Genomic DNA, 22,543 nt, shown 5'->3' on the forward strand with positions numbered 1-22,543 from the left:
GACCCCACCCGGTACTTCTCCACACCACATGACTTACAGTACGATATATTACAGCGAACAGTAATGGAGTAATGAACTAGCACCATACTAAAGCAACTTTGGCAGGATAAACCGTCTATCAAACCTTTATTGGGAATTGACTCGAGCCTCGAGCCTCAAGCTTCATGCACTCATTAATTACTCTTGAGCAAGGCGGACAATAGGATCTCTCTCATCCAACCACCCATCCCGCGTGTTTATCCCGAGGCCAGCAGAAAACATGCCCCATATTCCATATTCCAATCAACCAAATCACTGTCTCAGAAGAACGGCACCCAACGACCAAGTCCTAAACCGTCCGAGATCATATGACATGACCCAAAATCTAACAAAGCAACGCAAAGCAAAGCAAGACGAAAGTTTGCCAAACTCAGGGGAACAACCATCCATCCAAGGCGATGCCGCCGAGCCGCCCCTTGCCCTTTTTTTTTCGCCCACGCACGCTCTCTCTCTCTACTCCACCCATGTCTCACATATCCTGACCCGAGAAAACGCAAATTGTTCCTTCCAACCTTCTAGCTCCCTTCCTCCTACTCACTAAAATGCTTCTAGAAACGTGTTTCTCGTTTTCGTTTTCTTTCTCCGCTGGTCTTTTCTGCGTGGGTGGCGCCATCAAGGACGAAAAATTGCTGGGGGGTTCCAAAATCTCACTCCCTTTCTCAAAAAATTACACATCAAATCTTCTCAACAGTATTTCGAAGCAAAATCTATTAAGAAATGTTTACGAGCGTATGATTAATGAATTTTCCAAATCCTGTTATATTAGAATTATACTTCTATAATACATTATATCATCTGATTGTTAATTTATTGAACAAAGGCGAGGCATCCTCTCTTGAAAGGGGCTTGGTTTTTGGCGAGTCTCTCTATCTGGTGTCCCGATATTTTTTTCGCCTTGATTGAAGGGGTAGGTAGGTAGCTGCTCCTCTTCGGCGCAGAGCAAGCCTCAAAATATATTAACTTTTTGCCTCGTCCTGGCCCCTGGTACCACTGGCGGGCTCGGGAGGGGGAAAGAAGTCGGGACAATACTGTTAGGGATTGGGCAGCAATCTTCTCATTTCCCTGGGTGGTTTTTTGTTTACCTAGCGTATGCTTATGAATATGAGTGTGAAGGTGGGTGTGGGTGTGAAGGTCGATGTGGATGTGGATGTGGACATGGTCTGCCTAGGTATATCTCTTCTCTGGGGTGAGCCTCATGTTTTTTATCAGTGAAAACTTGGGATGGATGGGATGGATGACTTCGAGAGTTTTACTGGGGGTTTTTTTGACTTGCTCTGCTTGCTTTACTCACTCTACTCTCACCAATAGCAGATACAAAATGCACCCTAAGAATCAGATGCAGTAGCAGGTAGATTTTATGCCCGGCCAGCTAGAAAAATGCAAGGGATATCGTATCGAACCAATCAGTAATTGCCATTCCACAACATTATCACCAGCAATACCTGACTGGAACAGCTATGTGTGTCTGTATCACGCATTCGGCAAATTTTCGATTCTACATAGGATAGGTACCTAGGTATTTTAGAAGCAAAATCAATACATCTCAATACTAGGTAGGTATTTCAAGATGTGGGTAGGTATCTCGATTATTGAAACGCGAATGGAAGCTCAGGAGTAGCAATATTGGCATGGTAGGCTGGTAGGCTGGTAAAAAAAAAAATCAATATATTAGAAATTTTCAATACATACATACATTCACACTGTAACTGTAACTGTAACTACAACTCGGAGTTAAGAGGTACCTACTTACCTAGGTATCTCGATCTAGTACTTCTAACAATTCAGCATCCTTCATTCTTCATCTTGCAATCCTCCAATCAATCCCAAGTTGGACATTACTTGGTTGTCCCTCGATTTTACAACATCTATTGCGGTCTATAGCCTACCGATTGATTCATTCATTCATCCAAGCATCTGGACATCCATACGATCCCACGCCGTAGCATACCAGGTACCCCATCTCCCCACCCTCTTCTCTTCCTCTCCCTCTCTTTCTGCCTCTGCTACCAAAATCTATATATTCATCTACGTCCTATCCTATCCCATCTATTCCTTCCCCCCCAGAACTCAGCCAAATCCTAAACAGCAAAATTACTCCGAGCAGCACTTACCCCCATGAGAAAAAATAGTCACCCCCACCCTCGATCCTCAAGGGTCTTCAAAGTCACGAGTTCATTCGGAGAATTGTTTTTTGCTGCTGTGCAATGTGGTGTGATGTTGTAGTTCGCGCTGTAGGCACTATGAGAAGGGGAAGAAAAGAAATCTTAGGTGTGGGTTTACACGTGATGTCGCGAGGGATGGTTGCAGGAGTCAAATGAAGATAGATAAATGGATGAATGATCTTGTGATATTTCGCAAGGTTACGCGAGTGACAAGCGGGTATGTAGGTAGGATACGTAAATGATATCACACTGAATGTCAAGGTGAAGTCTGCTGTTGAAAGAAATTTCATAAAGTTCGTCATGCTACATTAAGCCGAGTAGGAAGAGGGTGGAAGCAGTAAGCCATTTCCACCTATGACTCGGGTTCGAAGATCTAATGCTTTTTTGAACATAAGAAAAAGCGATATAAACACACTTGGCGACCTGTTAAAGAACAAGGATCGATTATGTGAGAGTGTAACCTCCATCTACTCGTAAATCGGCTGGGATGGTGTCAGCAAGTTGACTCAAAGGGGCTTTGCGGAGAAAGATGTTCTTACCTCCAGTAACGTAGTTAGATGCATCTGATGAGAGGAAAGTGACGGCGCCCATAAGATCTTCGGGCTGGCCCATCTTACCCTGGGGAATAAGGGAAGTCCATTGCTTCTTCAATTCTGGGTTTTCATCCAGAATCTTCTTGGTTCTATGGTTTCCGTGATTAGCATTGGCTCACATGAAAGAAAAATTAAACCCCCACGGGGTCTTTCTGGGGCTCAGATCTTACAATGCAGTCAGCATATATCCAGGGGAGATGCAGTTGACTCGGATGCCAGCGTGAGCCCATTCGACAGCCAAGGATGAAGCGAGATGTCGGACAGCAGCCTTGGCCGCGTTGTACGGCGCTTGAGGTTGTGGAACATTGACAATGGCACCGGACATACTGCCAATAAACACCATGCTTCCTGGAGCCTTACGCTCCATCAAGTGTTTTGCAACAGCAATTGCAAACAGGTATGTTCCATCCACGTTAACACCCCAGAGTTTTCGAACTCGATCGATTGGGTAGTTAATGGCTTCAAAGTTCTCAGTGAAACCAGCTGATGTCACTAGGTTATCAATTTTCCCGTGCTGGGAAATAATTTCGGCAATAGCAGCATCGACGGATTCTTGAGATGAGACATCTGCGTAATGAGCGGTAACCTTTGGAACCCTAAAATGATGCGTAAGCCTTTGATTACAAGATCAAAGTAAAATTGCTTTTCCTACTTTTCTGCTCCTGGGTTCTCTCTCTTGAATGAAGCAACAAGTTCTCCTGCTTGCTTTTCGGCTTCTTCCTCTGTTGCATTATTAGCACAACATCAACTCAACATTTGTTGAAGGCACATACTATTCATATCAACAATTGCAATATCAGCACCACTAATAACCATGGCTTGACTCATGACAAGTCCCAAGCCTCTGGCACCTCCGGTAACGACACCGACTCTTCCTTCCAAAGAGAAAGATGCAAGTGTACGCTTGAAGTGAAGCCCACCTCTGCCTTGTACTGGCTTACTGGATGGCAAATCATGTTCTTCTGGGTATTCGACATGTACAGAGGAATCGGTTCGTGCAAAAGAACCTTCGTGGGGTGGATCATCGAGCTTCTCACGAAGGGAAGCTGTGCTGTGAATTGGTCTTGAGGATAGAGCTGGTAATGTGCGAGATGAAGCTGCCTTTGTTGAAGCTCTGGCAGCACGAGCTGTATGTCTAAGAAGTTGTGATCGGAACATCGTTGACGTGTTTGTTAGAATGTAAGTATACACCCACTAAGAAAAGGTCCAAAAATGGCGACCGAGTTAGATGGTCTCTGCAACGGGAAATCTGATCCGAGTGAGATAATTCAATGAAGTTATAAAAAAGACAGTAGATTCACTATATTCAAAAATATTTGCTCAAAGTCAATTGAAGAATGAAAGGTTTAATGGACAGCGGATGCTCTTGTATGAAGTGAAAAGTATTCTGGAGAAAATTGGTACTTAGTTTAAGAAGGTCCTTGGTACTTGCTTGACGTAGAGTGAAAACAGAAATGATAGCTACCTGCTATGTACCAAGGGTTGTTGACATCATCTGACAGTGTAGCTCCCCAAATCTCTCCACTCATAATGGATACAGTTGGTATTTCAGTGGGGGTCGCCCAGTGCTGAATCGATTCGGTCTGAGTGTTGCTACACCGAAAGTAAGGGAAGCAAAAGAAGCTCAATGCCCAGACCCCAGAATGAGGAAAAGATATGGAGAAAAGAGTGGCAAAAGAAGAAGGAAAAAAGGTTCAAGAGGGGATACATCGTGAGATGTGATTGTTGAGGCTTCAATACTTACAAGAGAAATGCCCAACGAGTCCAGACTCATTACTTCTCTCGCTGTGATTTGATTTGATTGATTGATTGATTGTATGTACGTGTGTGACGAGTACGAAGTACATACCTCCGATAGTACATTTCAATAGTACGAGACCCAAATGTAGTCAATCACATCTTGAGATTCATGCATCGTGGGATTCCATTTCAAATTGCAATACCAAAAAAAGTACCTGAGCTCTGTGCTTGAAAGAATCGGCGAGTCGGAATCTATTTGTTCTGATAGCTCGCTTGAGATTGTTGATAGTGATTATATAATCGTGCCTTATCAGCAGCCACAAGTTCACCAGCCACATCACGTGTACTGCAAGCAGCAAATGCCGAAGCCATCCTTTCTTCACGCTAAAATCACGTGCTCAATTTACTAGTCGAGAATCTGGTTTAATTACGGCGCACCTCGTACTTTCTAGTGGGTAGTGACATTTATGGAGGCTGTGTCCACTAGTGGAACCTCGCCGCTTCCTTTCACTGTCGTCCCTTTGAGACGCTCAGGCTTGACATGAAACCATAACTTCTCCTCATCTTTCTACCATCAACACAATAATCTATTTCTTCATTCACTCTCACCCACTTACTCGTATTATTTTCGCAAAATCTCCCATATTCTGTTTGAAAGAATATTCTACCAGACCTCGTCATAAAGTAGCAGGTCTACCGGTTTCGACAATATATATTCCCTTCGACGACAAGCAACACAACATTACCCCACGACATCCAATCTATCGATCCACATCACCATGCGATTTATCACACTCGGAGCGGGGGCTGCTCTTGCAACCCTTAGTCAAGCATTTCTATTACCTCCAGCCATTTCGGAATCTGCCAGTGATACCATAGATTCTTTATCTTTCGATGCTGCTATCGAGGCAGAAGGTAGAATTTTGGCTGTCGACTGTCCTGGTTGTCCAATCGCCGCCGACACATTCGATGCACAGGGACGTCGACACGGTTTGAAGGGATTGAATAGACTCATGTTCAATTTCTCCGTCTCGCATGATAATGGTCTTGATCGTGTACTTCTTAATGGACTCCAATTCTATCCCATCGATATGGACTCCGGTCTCGAACGTCTTTCAGCTCCACAAATGATCAAGACAACTGACAACAAATGGGTCGAAGCCGCAGAACCCGACCTAGGCTATGCTTTACGCATCCATAAGCCTATATCCTATTCTAAACAAGATCAAATTGATCTGATCATGGCAACCCTTGAGATTCTCGAAGTCGGAAATACGTTCGTAGATACCGTTAATAATATCGAACTCAAGATTCTTACAACACCAAGTGGAAAGTTGATGATTGGCGATGCACAAGTTGTACCGTCACCACCGAAGAGCCATCTGTCTAATTCAGTTGATGATGGACAAGAATGTACGACAGTTCTTTGCAAATGGAGAGCAATTATGGCCGATAAACTCTCGGCTCTCAAGAAAGGCTGCGGTGGTCAAGCCCAACCAACTTCTCACAACAATAGACCTCAAGATCATGGACGACCCCGTCCTCACGGTCATCATGGTGGACACGGCGGCCACAGAGGGCATGGTGGCCATGGAGCTCATGGTAGATCTCATCGATTCTCTCACAAACATCACGGCATCGCCAGATTCTTGCGAGGTGTTGTCCTACACGTCTTCATTCCAGTTATCATCGGTATCGTTGCAGGAATTACTGCCAGTCTTGTTGGTATGGTCGTCGGCCATGTTGTTATCTTCATGTGGCGTCTATTGTTCCGTAGGGGATCTCAAAGCCAATACACCAAGGTTCAGCAAGATGATGCTGGTGTTGAAGAAGGCATCGAAGAGGAGAAAGGTCTCATCCAACACCAAGGCCCACCCCCGGTCTACGAAGATATTGTCAGGGAAGATAAGGAATAAACAATGAAATGAAAAAATGCAATCAAATTGAATTGAATTGAAAATGTGGTCTCGGCTCTTCTTGATGACCTTGCCACAATTATGATAATCGGAGATGAATTTTTGGAAGAGGTTTCCTGGGAGTTTATATGGTGAGTTTGATGAGACTGCAGGAAATGGCATGTGGGTTTCAAGGGGGGCAAGGGGTCGGATAACGAGCAACTAGTAACTTTTTTTTGCAACTTGTCAACTGTATAAATATATCAAGCGATCGTCTATTGCTTTTGAATGTTTCAGTATCTTCCATACCATATTATAACTCAACTTCATTCACACGTTGCTTTGGGGAGTTGAATTAAAGTTCACAATGCTTCTACACAAGTCCAATAAAGCAGAAATTGGTGAATTGGTTTACCTTCCAACCCAGCAATAATTCAAGACATAGGATGGAAAACTCATTCTGGGCATTCATATTCCTCTTCATTTTCACTGACCACATACTTAACTCCCTCCTCTTTCTCTACCTTCTTTATTCTCTGTAGCCAATTCAATCCGTTTACATTGTACATATAGGTATGCATCTCTTACCTCTACGCTGATCTCGTGCACTATTGTGATACGTGCTTCGCAATATTCTCTTTGACATACATACGTGGATGCGAGGAGATGGGTGATGTTCTGTCTATATTGCTAGATACTGAGATGAGGTTTGGAGAGTACTTGAAATGTGAATTTTTGAGCTTGTTGATAGATTGGTAGGGGATTGTTTATATATGTGAGTTGTTCTTGGTGTGCAATAGAGGAGGCAGATTGCTATTATACCTATGTTTTCTATGCTTAAGCAGGTCTTAAGAAAGTTTTGGTAGGGGTGAGATGTAGTGTGGTCATCGAGATGTAAGTATGAAGGGGGGGGATTCGTGCGCTGAGTTAAAAGGGATGGAGGGTGCGGGATGATGGTATGTAGAATAAAGAGAGGCGTTGAATGAATGATGGTCCGTACGACTATGATAAGATATAATAATGTTATACGATTACGCCTTCATACGGGCTAGGACATGTGATGTAGAGATTGAGGGGATTTTTTTGATTTTTTTCTGAGTTCCTGGAACATGAATTTTGGGAATCAAGATAAATGTAGCTTGAGATGGTTAGGTGTGTGGTTCTAACTTTTGTCTTGAGGAGATATGATGTTATGATATTGGTGGTGACATGAAGGGAAAGTCGAATGGTGAGAAGATATGGGGGGAATAAAGGGAAGGCGAGAGTATATGTCATGACACATTTGGATCTATTGTTTATTGGCGCCGGAGGTGAAGATAAGCGAGGATTGAGGTATAGAGGAACGGAGTTGGCTGGATGGAATGAGACTAGAGGATTGAGAGATGTCAATCATGAATACGGCAATCGAGATGCAGACGAATGTGCTAGGGATATGCGAGATATTGGAGGATATTGAACAGGATTTTTATGGAGGCTTGCTTTGGAGAAATGAATGTTTTGTTAGGGGTACGAGAAAAGGGGGTGGAAACCTTCGAGTGAGGTTTACAAGCAGGGAAGATTAGAATATAGATCTCTGATGGTGGAAGATACTGAGTAGATTGATTGGTTTGATCTGCTTACCAGAAATATGTTTGTTTACTCCAAGAACTTTGGGGCAACTGGATCTGCGGCAGGCTGTTGAAACGTAGTTTACGTTCAAGATGAGCGCTATGTGAAGTCGATGTCTAGCGTTGAGAAGGCTTGGAATAAGGTGAGTACATGGAGTGGAATGAAGAGCTGAAATGGGAGGAGTGTCTAAGGTTGATTTACTATGTAAAGGAAAGTTGATTATTGGAGAGGGTTTAATCATCTATAAGATTCGCATTGTCCGAGAGTGTTTGAATTTCCGAAACAGTTTGGATATTTCAGATGTACTGAATGTCTAAGATTGTTCATATGTATGGAAGTACTTCCAATATTCTGAAGTGTCCACAGCTCCAGAAGAATTTGAGGGATCATACTATGTTAAATTTATGTGAATAAAAATGAAGGATTCGAGATGACATGAGTATTTGCATGATCTAGCACCTGCAAAGATTTTCATTTTCGAAGGCCTCCTATTATATAATCTATTTTCCCAGGTCATATTGAAAACCTCAAGGTAAAAGCTTCCCATTTGGTAAATCCCAACCATAAATCCTTCAAGGGTTTCTGAGTTGACTTGACGGCCTCTCACTACCTTTGTAGTCGTAGCATGGAAGGTCCTCACTATATCAAACTGATCCAAGTCTCTTACCAAGCTGATTGAGTTGATGAGGTAATACGTCACATTTGAGTTCAGCATTCTTTTTGTACGAATCAAAGTTTGTTAGCAACATTGATAACGAAGAATGGATGGTGCTTGGAGAGCATCATTCTCTAACTCTTGGTAAATGCTTTTATATACAGCCTCCTCACAGATAGCACAATGGAACGTCGCTATATGGCTTTGTTAACATTTGTCCGGTGTTTGATGTGGTTGGCTATATCTAAGGCAACTGGTCTTAACACCCGAGTCACCGAGTGGGAGTGACTACCCAGACTTTCAACGACAAGGTGGTCTTGGATGCCGGTGATTAGGAATGTTTAGTTTATATCTCAAAAATACATTGGCGCCAAGAAATCGAGAACGTCGTGGCCATGATAATATTGCAATGAGAGAAAAATAAAATATCAGGGTTTAAGATTTTGTGGAGAATGGCAGAGGCATGCATGAGTTTTTGATATTGAAAATTGATTAAAAAGAGTCCACTTGGACAGAGGCGTGAGAAACGGAGCTGAAGCCCGAAAGAGGAAAGCTCTGACAGTATTTGATGGCTGCTTATCTCACTGCAGAATGGATAAGCGACGCATTAAAGAAGATGAGGGATCACAAAGAGCTGTAGAGCAGATTCTATGGAGGTTGCTTTCTCATGTGGCACTTCGACACCTCCATGTCTACTGATATTGCTAGGCCAGTGGAGGGTATGAAGAGTATGGTAGACTCTTGCGCTCGTAGGCATACGGATCAGAGGGGCTGCTTACGATGAGCAAGATATCGTTGTATCAAAAGTATCAGGACATCACCATCTATTGTTTGAAGCCATGACAGATACGCTGTCTCACTCCACGGCGGCAATCGCCCATCGACAATATGGTGAGTTTTTTAAATGTGGTCTAGGTCATGATTGAAAGTCGAGATTGGCTCAAACTGATTTCCAAACACGTGGGTAATAAAGTGGTTTCCCAAAAATGTGGGATCGAATGTTGCTAGAATGAGGAGACTCCGGAAATAGACGAGATCCTGCTATCCACTGGGACGAATCGGCTCTCGTGCCTGATTAACACACGTCGGATGTGCATGATGGATGCGATAGCAGATGCAGCATGCTCAATGTACGTTTGCAAGCCTTATGGGTACGGACAACTCGGGTTGTACTCATGTAACCTAAGTGGGGGGTTTTAACGGCTGTTGCCCGATCTAGCGAAGCCCATTGAATTTCCAAATTTATCGTTTTCCTCTCTTGGATGCATTCCGATGTGTCTATACCCACCAGGTATCTTTCAGCATCATCCGCATCTTGCCGGCGTTGTTGTGGGACGAAGGCTGTACGTGAGCTTTAAAGGAAATAGTGATATTGCTGATGATAACCTTTGATCTTCGGAAAGGGCCGAGGCAAGACTTCGCATTTTCTGAGGCTCGGTACCGGCAAAATTGTTAGTCTTTTTTCTTCAACCATTTTGCTTCCTGGCAGCAACTAGATTTTTACTATTAGAAAAGTACAATGATATGGTCTGATATTTGTTTACAACCATCATTCTTTCACGGGACTACGGGTAGTCAATATGTCCTCATGAACCAAGCAAGCCAAGCCAACGCTTGCAGGCTTAGGCGGTGAGACAACAATGGTGCAATACTTTACACGCTGAAGCCATATCTCCAAAGCATGCCTTTGACCCATATGTTCATGGGAAACAAGCTCAGATGAAGAATACGAGAAGCAAATTTTCAATGCAGGCAAAGATGAATACATGTTAGCGTGACATTCATATCGACGTTCTTAGTTTCCCCGGCGTCTTACCTTGCAAAGTTGCTAGCTGATTATCATGTAATCTACATTGCAGAAGATCTATCAGGGTCTTGTCCCAAAGATTGGGATTTAGCTCCGCTGCCTTTTGCGCTCCACTTCATGTCTGATGAGATTTGCAGCTCCGAGTACCGCCTACCTGTTGTCACAACGGTGCAGTCACTCATTCTAACTCGAAAGTTTGACAAGCTCGGAAGACGGGGTCTTGGCTTCAAGTCTGGCCACGCCCATGTCGCAACTCAGAGGAAGCCCTCAATTGCTCTTGCATGCTTTCATCTATCTCTTCATCTATCCAGCCAAGTCATCAATACATCACGGAAAAATGCTTACTACCTTTGGCGGTGCATGTGATAACTTCATCAATTTTCTTGCACCAATCACAGATGACATGGTTTGAAGTATCCAAGTATATAACACCAAGGTTTTCTCCGGAAAAATCATACTCAACAACAACTGCTCCCTTTGTATACATCGATTATCATGTATTTCTCAATCCCAATCCTTTCATTTGCGGCCACTCTTCTAGGAGCAGTCTCTGCCGCTCCCCTAGAGGCACGAGCGGTCTCTAGGACCTCTGCGCCATCAGGTGCTATTATTGTCGACGCAACGGGCAAAACATCAGGATCATACACAACATTTCAAAAAGGAGTAAATGCCCTCTCCACCACTACCACCACACCTCAATATCTCTTCATCTACCCTGGAATCTATACCGAACAAGTATATGTTCCAGCCCTCAAATCCAACCTCACAATCCAAGGGTATACTACAGATGCAAGTACCTATGCTGGTAACCAAGTCACTTTGACTTACAACCTTGCACTCAAAGATACTACCTCCGATGATTTGACAGCCACTTTACGTCAATGGAACAAGAACACCAAAGTCTACAATCTTATTATTAAGAATACATTCGGACATGTCAATATCAATGGTCAAAATCTTGCTATCTCTGCCCGTAAGTCCATTGATCCTATATTTCTTTCATCTAGCTCAGCCTGAAGTGTTCCTCTCCGCGAGAAAATGTATCGTCTACCAACTTTCAGCTTTGAAGCCCTAAGATTCTATTAGATACAAGGACTAATTCACGCTATTCATAGACACCACAAATCAAGGATATTATGCTACTCAATTCATTGGATACCAAGATACTATTCTTGCCAACACTGGAACTCAACTCTATGCCAAATGTCTCGTCGTCGGTGCCATCGACTTCATCTTCGGTCAAACAGCTCAAGCCTGGTTCGAGAACAACGACATCCGTACCATTGCTGCCGGGTCTATCACTGCATCTGGACGTGCCTCTGACAGTAACCCATCTTGGTATGTGATCAACAACTCGAACATTCAAAACATCGATTCCAGCGTCACCACCTACAACAACTACTTGGGACGTCCATGGGAAAATTATGCCAGAGTCGTTTTCCAAAACTCTTACTTGGGAAACAACATCAAGGCTGCTGGATGGAGTGTTTGGAGTAGCTCTGCCGCTAATACTGAGCACGTTGTCTTTGGAGAGTAGGTCGTCCATCTTATTTCACATAGAAAAATGCTAACTCTCAGTAGATATGGCAACACTGGACCTGGTTCCGTTAATTCCGAAGGACCAAGAGCAAACTTCAGTTCCTCCATCAGTGAAGCCGTTCCAATCACCACCGTTTTGGGGAGTGCTTATTTGAATGAGTGGTGGGTTGATAGCAGTTATTTGTAAAGAGATAACTTTGGGCTTCTGTTGAAGAACGAAATCCAATCGATTGAGGTGAAGGGGCAGTGATGAATGAACCAAAGGATTCCAGAAATAAAATGGTTGGACCTGAAGATATTAGATAACTAATTAATGAATGATGATTCACATTCATTTGCCGATTCTGTGTGTTTGCTATGGTGAGGCTTATACTATTCTTCAAGACTTTCCGTCTCATGGGCAGATGACTAACATATCATGAGCGGCTTTCAATGCACTCCCGACTGCGATTCGACAGCATTGAATCGTGTATTCCCTGCTCTGTTTTATTTGACAACCCCATATACTCATTGCTCAATCCATTCCGTAGATACCGAGAGCCCAAAAATGACGATCCCTTGAGATCAGATGCCGATACCATAAACCTAATCCAGACACCATCAACATACTACGACTATCCCTACAGCCCATAATATATACGCATACTCTTATAATTGAATAATAATAAAAAACAATAGACACCACAACAATACTGGAAACCCCATATCCATAACCATCCAACGAATCAATCTCATTCCCCATGCTATGTTCTTCATATTTTCAAACTTTCCACGTCATTTCAACAAATCGCAATAACGATTCAATCCGAATTAGTGTAGGGGTTAACATAACTCGCTTTCATGGTTCTCAACCAGATCCGAGTAGCCCCGGGTTCGATTCCCGGATTCGGAATTTCCCTTTTGCACTTTTTTGATCTTTTTTTTGGAGATAGATATCTAACTACCTAGGTATGCATATATGTCTTCTTCAACTATCTGAGTGCGGACATCTATTGTTTTTGTGTGGATTTTGGCGGGGTAGGTGGCCGAGGTGGCGAAAGGGAGTGGGGTAGGAGGAAGAGGAGCCCGAGTTGAGCCGCGCTGCGAGAGGGAAAATTGTACATGCGAAAACCATATTGATAGATAAGTACATAAAAAATAAATCAATAAATGAAACCAGCAATTTTGATACTCTGATTCATAATTTTAGATATCCATCTATCTCCTCACCATGCAAGAGAGCACACGCTACATACATAATTTTCCCGCTCTCCTCGCAGCTCCTACTACAACCACCACATGAAGTAATGCTAACAAATGCTAAACACTCCATCCACCACCGGCTACCAAAAATCTAGGAGTTGAACTTAGATGGACTATAGACAAGAGGTTTGTTTGTACTGATTGTATTTACATTTTTGCAAATACACAGACCCAGGAGCAAGAAAGGAAAACAAACGCCCTACGCCTCGCAATCCTCATAATATCTTTTGTTCTTTTATTCTAGGCAGTGAAGATTTGAATACCATAGTGCCTCCCTCACCTCTGCTCTATGTGTGGACTATCTTGATATAATCAATTCTATACTTGACTGTGTATCCTGCTCTGTCTTGTCCTTGCTAGTCTATCGTTCGCGTTGGACTAGTGTCCATTCATACTATTGATATCGTGATTAGCTTGCACCCTCATGAAACCAAGGAAAGAAAATTCAAAACTCACCACTCTCCCCTCTTCATCCCCAGTATAAACTCCCTTCTCCATGGGCACCACACACGTAATACCCGCCTCCACATTTCCATTGATCGTTGTCCTTCTTCCATGCGGACCTGCCGATCTATTGACACTGGCATCTCTCCTTACTTCATCCACATGATCTAATCTCTTCACCAATTCTAATTCCCATTTCCCACTTTTCTTACCCACAATTTTACGCCATATACATACTATTCCTCTTTTATGTCCCGTGAATAATAATGTACTCTCCAACCATTCATTCCCTGTACCTTCGTAAAATGCACAACTATGTACATAATCATCATGTCCAAGATCTGCACAGACATTTTGCTCGAGTAGTGCTTCACCGTTCAAGGTATAGAGAGCAACCTTTTGACCGCGACATAACATGATATCACCAGTTACATCATTAATACGTGCGCATTCGACAGCACGGCCATGAGTGAGTTTGCGAACGAATTCTAAACGATTAAGATCCCAGAGAAGAACAACACCGTCGGATGATGCGCTGAGCATTGTACTGAAGGATTTACTGACTGCGAGAGTAGTCACGGGTGTTTTGTGTCCGAAGAGAGAAGAGCGAGGTTGGAGGTCAACAGTTTTTGACGAGGATGTTACGATTGTATGAGCCGAAATGACACAATCTTCGCCAGCTGTGATGAGTGTTTGTGAAGATGCAAAAATGACGGTAGATAATTGACCTTGATGAAGGTTCTCGAAAAGTCCAGCGAGCTTTTTGGAGTCATTGAAGTAAAACCGGACGCTGTTATCGGCGAAGCCCCATTCTAGGTATTTATCATAGCTTGGAGGAAGATTTAGACGGAATGCCGTGGAACAGAGAAGTCGATCTAATTTGGCGGAGTAAGTGAGTGATGCGACACGCTCGTGACTTTCTATCAACGGAAATGGTAGTCGAGTTAGAGAATCTGCTGAGGTATCCAGTCTCTTTGTTTTTTGACGCATATCTTCTCTGGATTGATGAGGTTTAGAAAATACTTGATGAGGCGTTTGACCAAAGTTATGAATGATTCCAATCGTAGCTAGCCTTTCGACTGGATCTTCAATAGTATCAAGATTCTTTGCACCGTGATATGAAAGATGGTGGAATACGTTCACACTTTCTATAGCGGCTTCTCCACGTTGCTTGCAACCAAAGATAAGATCAACCCACTGGTGTAAATTCTTACTCACATATGGGCTTTCTAAAGCCTCGCGATGTTTAGCAATGAATATTTTAGGATCGCCCTTAGCCCACGGTGGAAGGTCAACAGTATCTATTCCCCCACCGTCCCCTTGTCGCAAGCCAAAATTGTATCCATTGTTATTCGTAAGAAATTCTGGAAGGTAAAAGAATTCCGGTATGAGCTCTCTCACATCAGACATGTTATTCCTGGATGCAGAATCCCAAGCTTTCGCGATTGAATAGAACAATCGATCAGGATGGTCAAAATTACCACCTTGAAGTAGCAAGTATGATTGAACAAAAGGTTGAAGTCTGATCAAATACGATGTAACAATCATGGCTGATGAGTAATGAGTACCATAATGAAAGGCGGGAGTAGTGCTATCCATTTCCGCAAATGTTTTATACCTTTCAATAAAGTCCGCTTGCCGGGAGTTGTGCTGCGCACCCATCGGCTTTGATAGGTCTCGGAATGAAGCAGGATTGTTCAGATCTAGCTCTCCACTAGTATAATCGGCCAGAACCCAAGGGAAGACAGGATATTGTGTAAGATCATTAAAAGTACGACCGGCCATTGTATTGACGAGCATCAAATAGTGAAAATTTGATATTTCTCCTTTCGCCCATCGTCGCATTGCTGGATTCCAAGCAGAAGAGTTGAAGATGCTGCCGAATTTGGAGCCGAAAGTAGTTGGTGTATCGTCTGATACCTTGAGAGCCTCAAGACGCCAGCCATCTTCTGGATTTGGTAAACCAGAGCTACCATTAGTATGTGGAGCTTTTGAAGAAAGCTTTGAAAATAGATCATCTCTAAGAGTTGCCGAGATAGCTGTAAGCAAATAACTACGACCATCTGTGAAAAAGACTTCCACAGCAACATCTCGAAATAAGAAGCGACGTTTAGAAATACTGATGACATCGCTCCACTTCCAACTTCTTGATTCTTGCTCAGTTCTGAGAGGCTGGGTGGTTTTCTCGCTTGCCTTGTGACCAGCAATCATTTGTAGATAAGGATCTCGTTCCTCTTTAGGAGCCATCGCAACATTCACGATTTCTCCGTCAGATCTCTGGAAGACATTATCAATCAGATACAGGGAATCCTTGCCTAGAATCAAAAGGCCCTCAACTGCTTCGAGTCCAATGATTCTAGAGATGTTGAAAACGTGTTGAACCGAATCTCCTCTCTGAAGACTACGCATGACCTTTCTATTTTTGTCTTCAAAGCCATCATCGCCATCGCCAGGCTCATTAGGATCATCAACAAGCTCAAAATCTTCCTCTTGAACAACATTATCCGGAGTTTCATTTGACGTTTCGTCTGATGGGTTTTCAGTATTCCTCTCAGATCCATTTTGGCCATCAAAATCCCTAGGTGGTGACACTGCAGACCTCGGTGTTGAATCAATGTGCTGAGACGGGCCGAGGCCTCCAACTTTAGTGTTAACCTGTAACAGATCATTTGCGTTTGTCTCAGTGGGACGTCTTTTGGGTTTATAATCATAATTTGGAGCAGCGCGATCTGGTAGCATACGAAGGCGCATGCGATTCCGACCCTCGGTCCTGTCCAATTTCCACTTCAAGGGAATTCCGCGATCAAGTACAGCACAAGGTCTGTGGAGTTCTCGATCCATTCTCGAAAAAGTAGAAACGAGGAAACTGAAATTATCTTGTTGATCCTGTTGTGCTCTTTGGTGCTTAAGATGTTCGGATGCATAAATGTTCTTCATCCATAAGTTTGATGCAAGATCATGACGAAACAATATATCTTCATCATTAAGATCATCCGCATGCCACTGCTTGAGCTTTTCGCGTCGTTTAGTAACGCGGACTTTAAGAGTATCTTCGTTCTTTTCATTTTCCGCGTTAACAAAGTCTTCCCAAGCACGAGACATTGCACCAAAGAACAGAGCATCAAGCTCAGCTCTGAAGCTATCAACCCATGCCGCAAAAGTCTCATTGTCTAACTCGGTAAGCTTCTTAAATCCTGAATCTAGATGCTTGTATTGGCCAGGCATAGCATGACGTAGCATATTAGATGTTTCTTCGGGTTTCTGAACAAGCAATATGCGCCAAAGATTTGCAGCCGCCAAGCGTATACTTTCTTTATTGTCAACCAATTTGACATAAAGCTGGTAGCAAATGAGTTTTAAGAAGTTATCTTCGGTTACATCGGCAGACAGAACTACGGTTTGCCAGTAGAGCAGCTTATCCATAAATGCTAATGCTTCCGACTCGGGAGCTTCTGGCACATCAAGCTCAGATAGACGAAGTAAAACGACTCGAAGGAAAACACTTTTGATCGAAGCAATGGCTTGACTACACAGGCGGACACTTTTGATCTTGGACACTTCGGGTCGTTCCAAGTATTCTAGTATTGTTCCTGCAAAATCCAATAGTGTTTCAGCTCCGCCAAGAAACCAGCCTTCGAATACAGCTTCACCAATATGCAGAACAAAACGAGCCATGTTCTGGATGACTCTAGGCTCCCATAATGATTTTTGATCCAACTGAACAGTAGTCCCGAGCTGAGATATCATGTTGCGCAGCAGGTACGATTCAAAGTATGCTTGGTGTTCTTGGAAGCCCGGAGGAACTTTGAGAAACAATCCAAATCCGGGAAACTCTTTACGGGCCATTACTTGATCAATAAAGACATTGACAACTAGTTCTAGCATGCCTTCAACTATTGCGTTACTAACTTTTTGTGCGACGATCCTTTTCTTGGGCGACATGATCAAACTGAGTCTAGCAGAAGACGGACTATACTCCGAGGGGCGAGATGTTAACAACACGAATGATGATCCCCGGCGAAGAGGCTTTGCTTTGAGATTCGTAGGACTAGGTGGAAGGAGAGTCTCTACTGTTGATGTACGGACAATAGGTGTAGGCATAGCTGATACACGAGACACCGGTCTTATGATGACATCGTCGCCTTCAAAAGTCAACGCAGAGTCACGAGAGTTTAATTCCGTCTCCGGACTAACAGAATCCGAACTAACAACTACGGGGAATAAAACGGCAAGCAGATACCTGACATAGTCTGAAGATAAGGCGAAATCCCTAAAGTCTTGAGATTTGCTATGCAAGTCTGCGAGAAATCGGATGATTGTGTGTAGAATAACAACTTGCTCCGCCAATCGTTCTCTTTTAGGCAGCTGGGATTCTATTCCATGGTTAGTATAAGGCCCTGCAGGAAAACCAGCAGTAGACTTACGTCGAGATTCAAGTTCTTTCGTAAGAGACATTGATCTATGTCGAGTCGGAGGCTTAAGCGTATCTGTTGGTGAATCCTGATCTCTTCCATTGCCCTTATCGTGAAGTGGCGAGTCAGGGTCATCTTGATTCCGTAAGACGTCCTTCAAGCCATGCTGCATCATCGTCATGATTACGGGCAGCACATTAGGATATACAATTTTGCCGGTGCCGAATGTTTCCAACAGGTTGTATAACTCGAATGGCTGATCGAAATCAATATTCGCGACGTCATGTCCAAATAAGATACCAAAACAAATGGGCCATAATGTTGGGATATCCCACCACCTCTTCAATCTATGACGCATAATGGTAAAGCCTCCGGTTTTACTCGAGAATTTCGACGCATAGTTAGAGCCATGGACCACCAAAAGACGGGCCAATATCTTTGAACCAAGAACCACAACCTGGGGGTCATCCTCCGTTAAGAGGTGTAAAAGCCACTAATAATGTTAGGAGGAAACCTCAATAAGTACAAACTTGAAATAATTACCTTATTTGTCACAGTCCTAGCAAATTTTCGAATGTTTGAAGAGGTGCCTTCCTCACACAAAAGCTCAGTATACATACCGAGCACTGAATTTCCAAGCTGCCTCTTGGTCATTGTCGGCGAAGCTATCTCATTCACATCGAAAACAGTGCTAATAGTTGGCCTTCTTGGTCCCCTTGATATTGTGCCGGATCGCGTTGGAAGCGTTGACCCAGAATTCTTGGGGGTTCTCGAAGCAGAACCCGTAGGCTTGTGATATGCATAGGTGATGAAAAGAGCAAGAGAACGAAAGACTTCTGCCGTCATATTACATTTCACTAAACTGGTGAGTGCTTCCATAAAAGAAGGGAAAACATCCGCGGGGAACAGTTCGGCCTTCAGAGCGTCTAAAAATCTTTTCACAATCCCTGAGAACAATTAGCCAAGGTAATCAATTCCAAATGTGTGTAGTAAACTTACGCATTCGAAATAAGCGACGAGAATTGAATTCATGGTACTTGCTGTTGACACCAAACGTAATAAATTGTTTGTAATACAACCTTTGGGTGAGTGAAGTTGTCTTCCGCCACATATCAAAGTCGACGAGTAAGATTCGGTATGCAAGAGGATTGATTATAAATGATTCCTCGGGTGTCTCATGGCTATATCCAACAAACTCCAGTACCAAGCTCAGCAATTGGAAACCAAGTTTATTGCGATCATCTTCGCTCATGTTCGAGGTGTCTGAGTTACCTGTCCTCGTCGCAATAACAGTTCCGGCACCCATCTTGCCGCGGAGAAGGGCACCCAATATTGCGTAGCCGTTTTCTCGCTCCATAGCCTCGCTGTTTCGCCAGCTTGCATTAATACTCTCAAATAGATTTTCAACAGCCCGAACAATACTTTCTTTTGTGTTGGCGGCTTCAACCAACTTTAGTCCGATTGCAGTAAACCCTCCAAGTCTCCACATTGCATCATCCAAAGCTTGGGGAACGATGACTACTGGTTCGCCTGTCAAGATCGCAGTGCCATGGGCTCTAGTCAAGGCATCATTAATGGCAGGCGTGGATCCATTAATAGCTATAGAAGTACCACTATTGTGTGTCAACTGGAATAAGTTATTTGAAGCTGTTCGATTTAGCCCCCTTAAAAGTTGAGATTCCGGTCCTTTTAGGCGGTCTTCCTCTCCAAGAATAGCGGTAGGCAGAATGCTTAGTATGATGCGGGACTCCGGTACTAATATGCTAGCCTTTCCACGTATAGCTTTGAGGATATCCGAATTATCTTCCTTCCCGGGATGCATGAGCTCCTGACGCATTCCCAAAGCCGCAGATGCCTCATATGTTTGGAACGATCCCATGCAATCTTGAAAATTTCCATTATATCGTGGCCCTAAGCGATAGTAGACAGCTACTAAATCGTCGCTAATCACATCCTCGATGAGATGTGCTGAAGCCAAAGACCAACGAGAAAAGACAACGCCACGCCCGAGACGAGTAGAGAGATCCTGAGGAGTTCCAAGGAAGGCTTGAACTGGGTGTGCCTTCGCACTGGTTGAGGTGAAGGACGCGAAACTCTCCGTGCTAGCATTTGTGGGTGGCGGAGGAGCCGGATATTGACATTTGACTTGCTCCGCGAATTCCCCATCGACATAAAGAATTGCTTTACTCGAAGTCATTGTTCTAGGACGTCGATGAACTATTGCAATATGATACCAACGGCGTTCTTGAAACGTTGTCGATTTGAACCTGACACTAGGTCGCGATGAGGAAATAGATGTTTGTAAAATGAAATTGTGAGTATCCTGCTCAAGATACGCGAGTAGAAAACAGGTTTGAGTCTCATCATAAGCCCCGAAAATAGTTGTATGAGCATTTGGATCAAATTTATCCACGAAAATCCAGGCCGTGAAGGTATAACCTCCCACCGTTGATGGTGGTGGAAAAGACCTTGCTAGCGTAGGAAGTTCTATTGAAGCAAAGCCATTTAAAGAAAGGTCAAATTGGATATACGCAGGAGTGTGAGATTTCTTCATCGTGCGAAGCAAGAATTCGCTGGCAATAGGAGACTGGCTAGAGACTAGATATTGGGCATCATTTAAGGAGCTTATACCGAGTGACATTAAAGAACCGCACAAGTTTTCGACGGTCTGTCTTTCGGTGGTAGCAAGGGGAGAATCAGAATCGAAAGCAAGCGGAAGCAGAGTAGATAGTACTCCCGTCGAATGCAAAGCCAACAAACTGTGATTTGAAATTGAAGAAATTTTGGACAGTGTTAGAATAACAACCAATGCAGCTGGATTTACCGGAGCATTGGAAATTCGAGGTATGGTCTTCCAGAAGTCTATGATAACTGGAACAATATCTGCATGATGTAGCAACGAACTCTCGCGCAGGATGGCTTGTAAACGAGTCTCCACCAACTCGAGAATTTCTTCATCGCTCTTGATGTTTTCAGACTCGCGTTCCGGATCTTGGGGTGCGATTCCTGTGTCTTTGACATCTTCAGATGTTACGAGATCATTCGTCTCGATTCTTGAGGGACGATGTTCAGCAGCAATTTGACATAAAGTCTCAAATCTCTTGTCGTCCAAAGCGAATGCAAGAAGCCGCCCAAAAAGCTGTGCTTCGGTCCATATATCAGACTCACTACCACCAATACCAATACTAGCTATTATTTGCTCTAAAGCAGCCCATCCTCCTCCTTCTACCCGGCGCTTGAAGTATCTCCTATTCCCATGATGATCACGAAATGTTTGTGCCAACACCCCCAATATGTTTTCGAGAAGATCAAAGAATCGAATTTTATCTTGCTGGTTCCTCTTGAAAGGATTATAGAAACCCGAGAACGCTCGAAGGGTGCTTAATAGGATTTGGTATCCATGAAGATGTCTAAAGTCGTCTTTTGATCGCGATGTTTGCGAGGATGCTATCAGAAACACCCGAATACTCTGAACTTGATCAACAATTGATGGCAGATCGGGATATGCATTCTCAAGGCGCTTTTGGAGGGCTGTAGATAGACCATCTAGGAGGACTTGTAGTTCTGCGGTAGCTTTTGTTGCTTCAGGTGGGTTTGATGCCGCAGTCGACGAGCGATGTCTTCGGCCTCGTGTCGACATATTCCACCCCGCCTATGTCCAGCTTAGGGGATCAATCCTTCTACTTGCCCCGCATTAGTTATTGGAATTATCTCGGTTTCCAAAGATTTCGTTCGATCCTGCGTCCTTTGGGAAGATTGGAATCTAATAAGTTGTGATCAAGGTTGACTTGCATCGAAGTTGGGCTTTGTTTGATACAGGTACGCGAGGTGGGGATACACGAAACTGGGTTAACAGTATCAACCCAATTTTGACACTTTGTAGAAATGTGAAGAAATGTGAGATGTAGTGAAAATAATCTCAATTGTCAAATTACCATAAGTTCATTGTAGATAGGTCCAAGGTGATTGCTATTCACTCATCAATTCATGATGTCAGCCTTATGAACATCATCGTCAATGGCAAGGCCAGCCAGCTTAAAAGTTGTAGCCTTAAAACTAATGCCTAAATATCGATATCGGATGTAAGTCATGACTGAATGAAGTGAGAATGAAATCTACAAAAATGTGTACTGTGAACGATTCTTTTCTTGATTCTTTTGGGGTTTCCAAATATCTGTATCTGTTTGCATCGAAATTTATCGTCGTGGAACAATTTCTGGTCAACCATATGCATTAATTCCGGAAGCCATTAATATTGCCAAAACCCCTTTCGGAGCTTTTGAGCTACCTAGGTATCTATGAGCTATCAACAATCCAAAATCAGGGATCACGTGTCAGCGCTGCAACCAGCCTGGAGCCGGAATGTGCTCTGACACATGCTCAGCGCTTCTGACTCAATATTGAATT

The 22,543-nt window shown here is 43.4% G+C and overlaps 5 protein-coding genes across 5 annotated transcripts; 3 read left to right on the forward strand and 2 right to left on the reverse strand.

The window, feature by feature from the left end:
- Window positions 1-259: 259 nt before the first annotated feature.
- On the forward strand, window positions 260-580 carry EAE97_008807 (uncharacterized protein; the record flags this gene model as incomplete). The annotated part of the gene is made up of 1 exon (XM_038879322.1): window positions 260-580. One exon carries the CDS (start codon window positions 260-262, stop codon window positions 578-580), a length of 321 nt encoding a protein of 106 aa, XP_038729833.1.
- Window positions 581-2,645: 2,065 nt separating this feature from the next.
- EAE97_008808 (uncharacterized protein) lies at window positions 2,646-3,952 on the reverse strand (the record flags this gene model as incomplete). The annotated part of the gene is made up of 5 exons (XM_038879323.1): window positions 2,646-2,683; window positions 2,741-2,883; window positions 2,965-3,390; window positions 3,447-3,516; window positions 3,568-3,952. 5 exons carry the CDS (start codon window positions 3,950-3,952, stop codon window positions 2,646-2,648), a joined length of 1,062 nt encoding a protein of 353 aa, XP_038729834.1.
- A 1,361-nt stretch (window positions 3,953-5,313) lies between these two features.
- EAE97_008809 (uncharacterized protein) lies at window positions 5,314-6,450 on the forward strand (the record flags this gene model as incomplete). The annotated part of the gene is made up of 1 exon (XM_038879324.1): window positions 5,314-6,450. One exon carries the CDS (start codon window positions 5,314-5,316, stop codon window positions 6,448-6,450), a length of 1,137 nt encoding a protein of 378 aa, XP_038729835.1.
- Window positions 6,451-10,994: 4,544 nt separating this feature from the next.
- Window positions 10,995-12,225, forward strand: EAE97_008810 (uncharacterized protein; the record flags this gene model as incomplete). The annotated part of the gene is made up of 3 exons (XM_038879325.1): window positions 10,995-11,472; window positions 11,615-12,032; window positions 12,081-12,225. The coding sequence occupies 3 exons, from the start codon at window positions 10,995-10,997 to the stop codon at window positions 12,223-12,225; spliced, it is 1,041 nt and encodes a 346-aa protein (XP_038729836.1).
- A 1,416-nt stretch (window positions 12,226-13,641) lies between these two features.
- EAE97_008811 (uncharacterized protein) lies at window positions 13,642-21,776 on the reverse strand (the record flags this gene model as incomplete). Its single annotated transcript, XM_038879326.1, has 5 exons — window positions 13,642-13,674; window positions 13,737-18,097; window positions 18,149-18,629; window positions 18,680-19,083; window positions 19,136-21,776. The coding sequence occupies 5 exons, from the start codon at window positions 21,774-21,776 to the stop codon at window positions 13,642-13,644; spliced, it is 7,920 nt and encodes a 2,639-aa protein (XP_038729837.1).
- Between the last annotated feature and the right edge of the window lie 767 nt (window positions 21,777-22,543).

The sequence above is a fragment of the Botrytis byssoidea genome (assembly GCF_014898295.1).
Source record: "Botrytis byssoidea strain MUCL 94 chromosome Unknown BBYS_019, whole genome shotgun sequence".
Taxonomy (NCBI): Eukaryota; Fungi; Ascomycota; class Leotiomycetes; order Helotiales; family Sclerotiniaceae; genus Botrytis; species Botrytis byssoidea.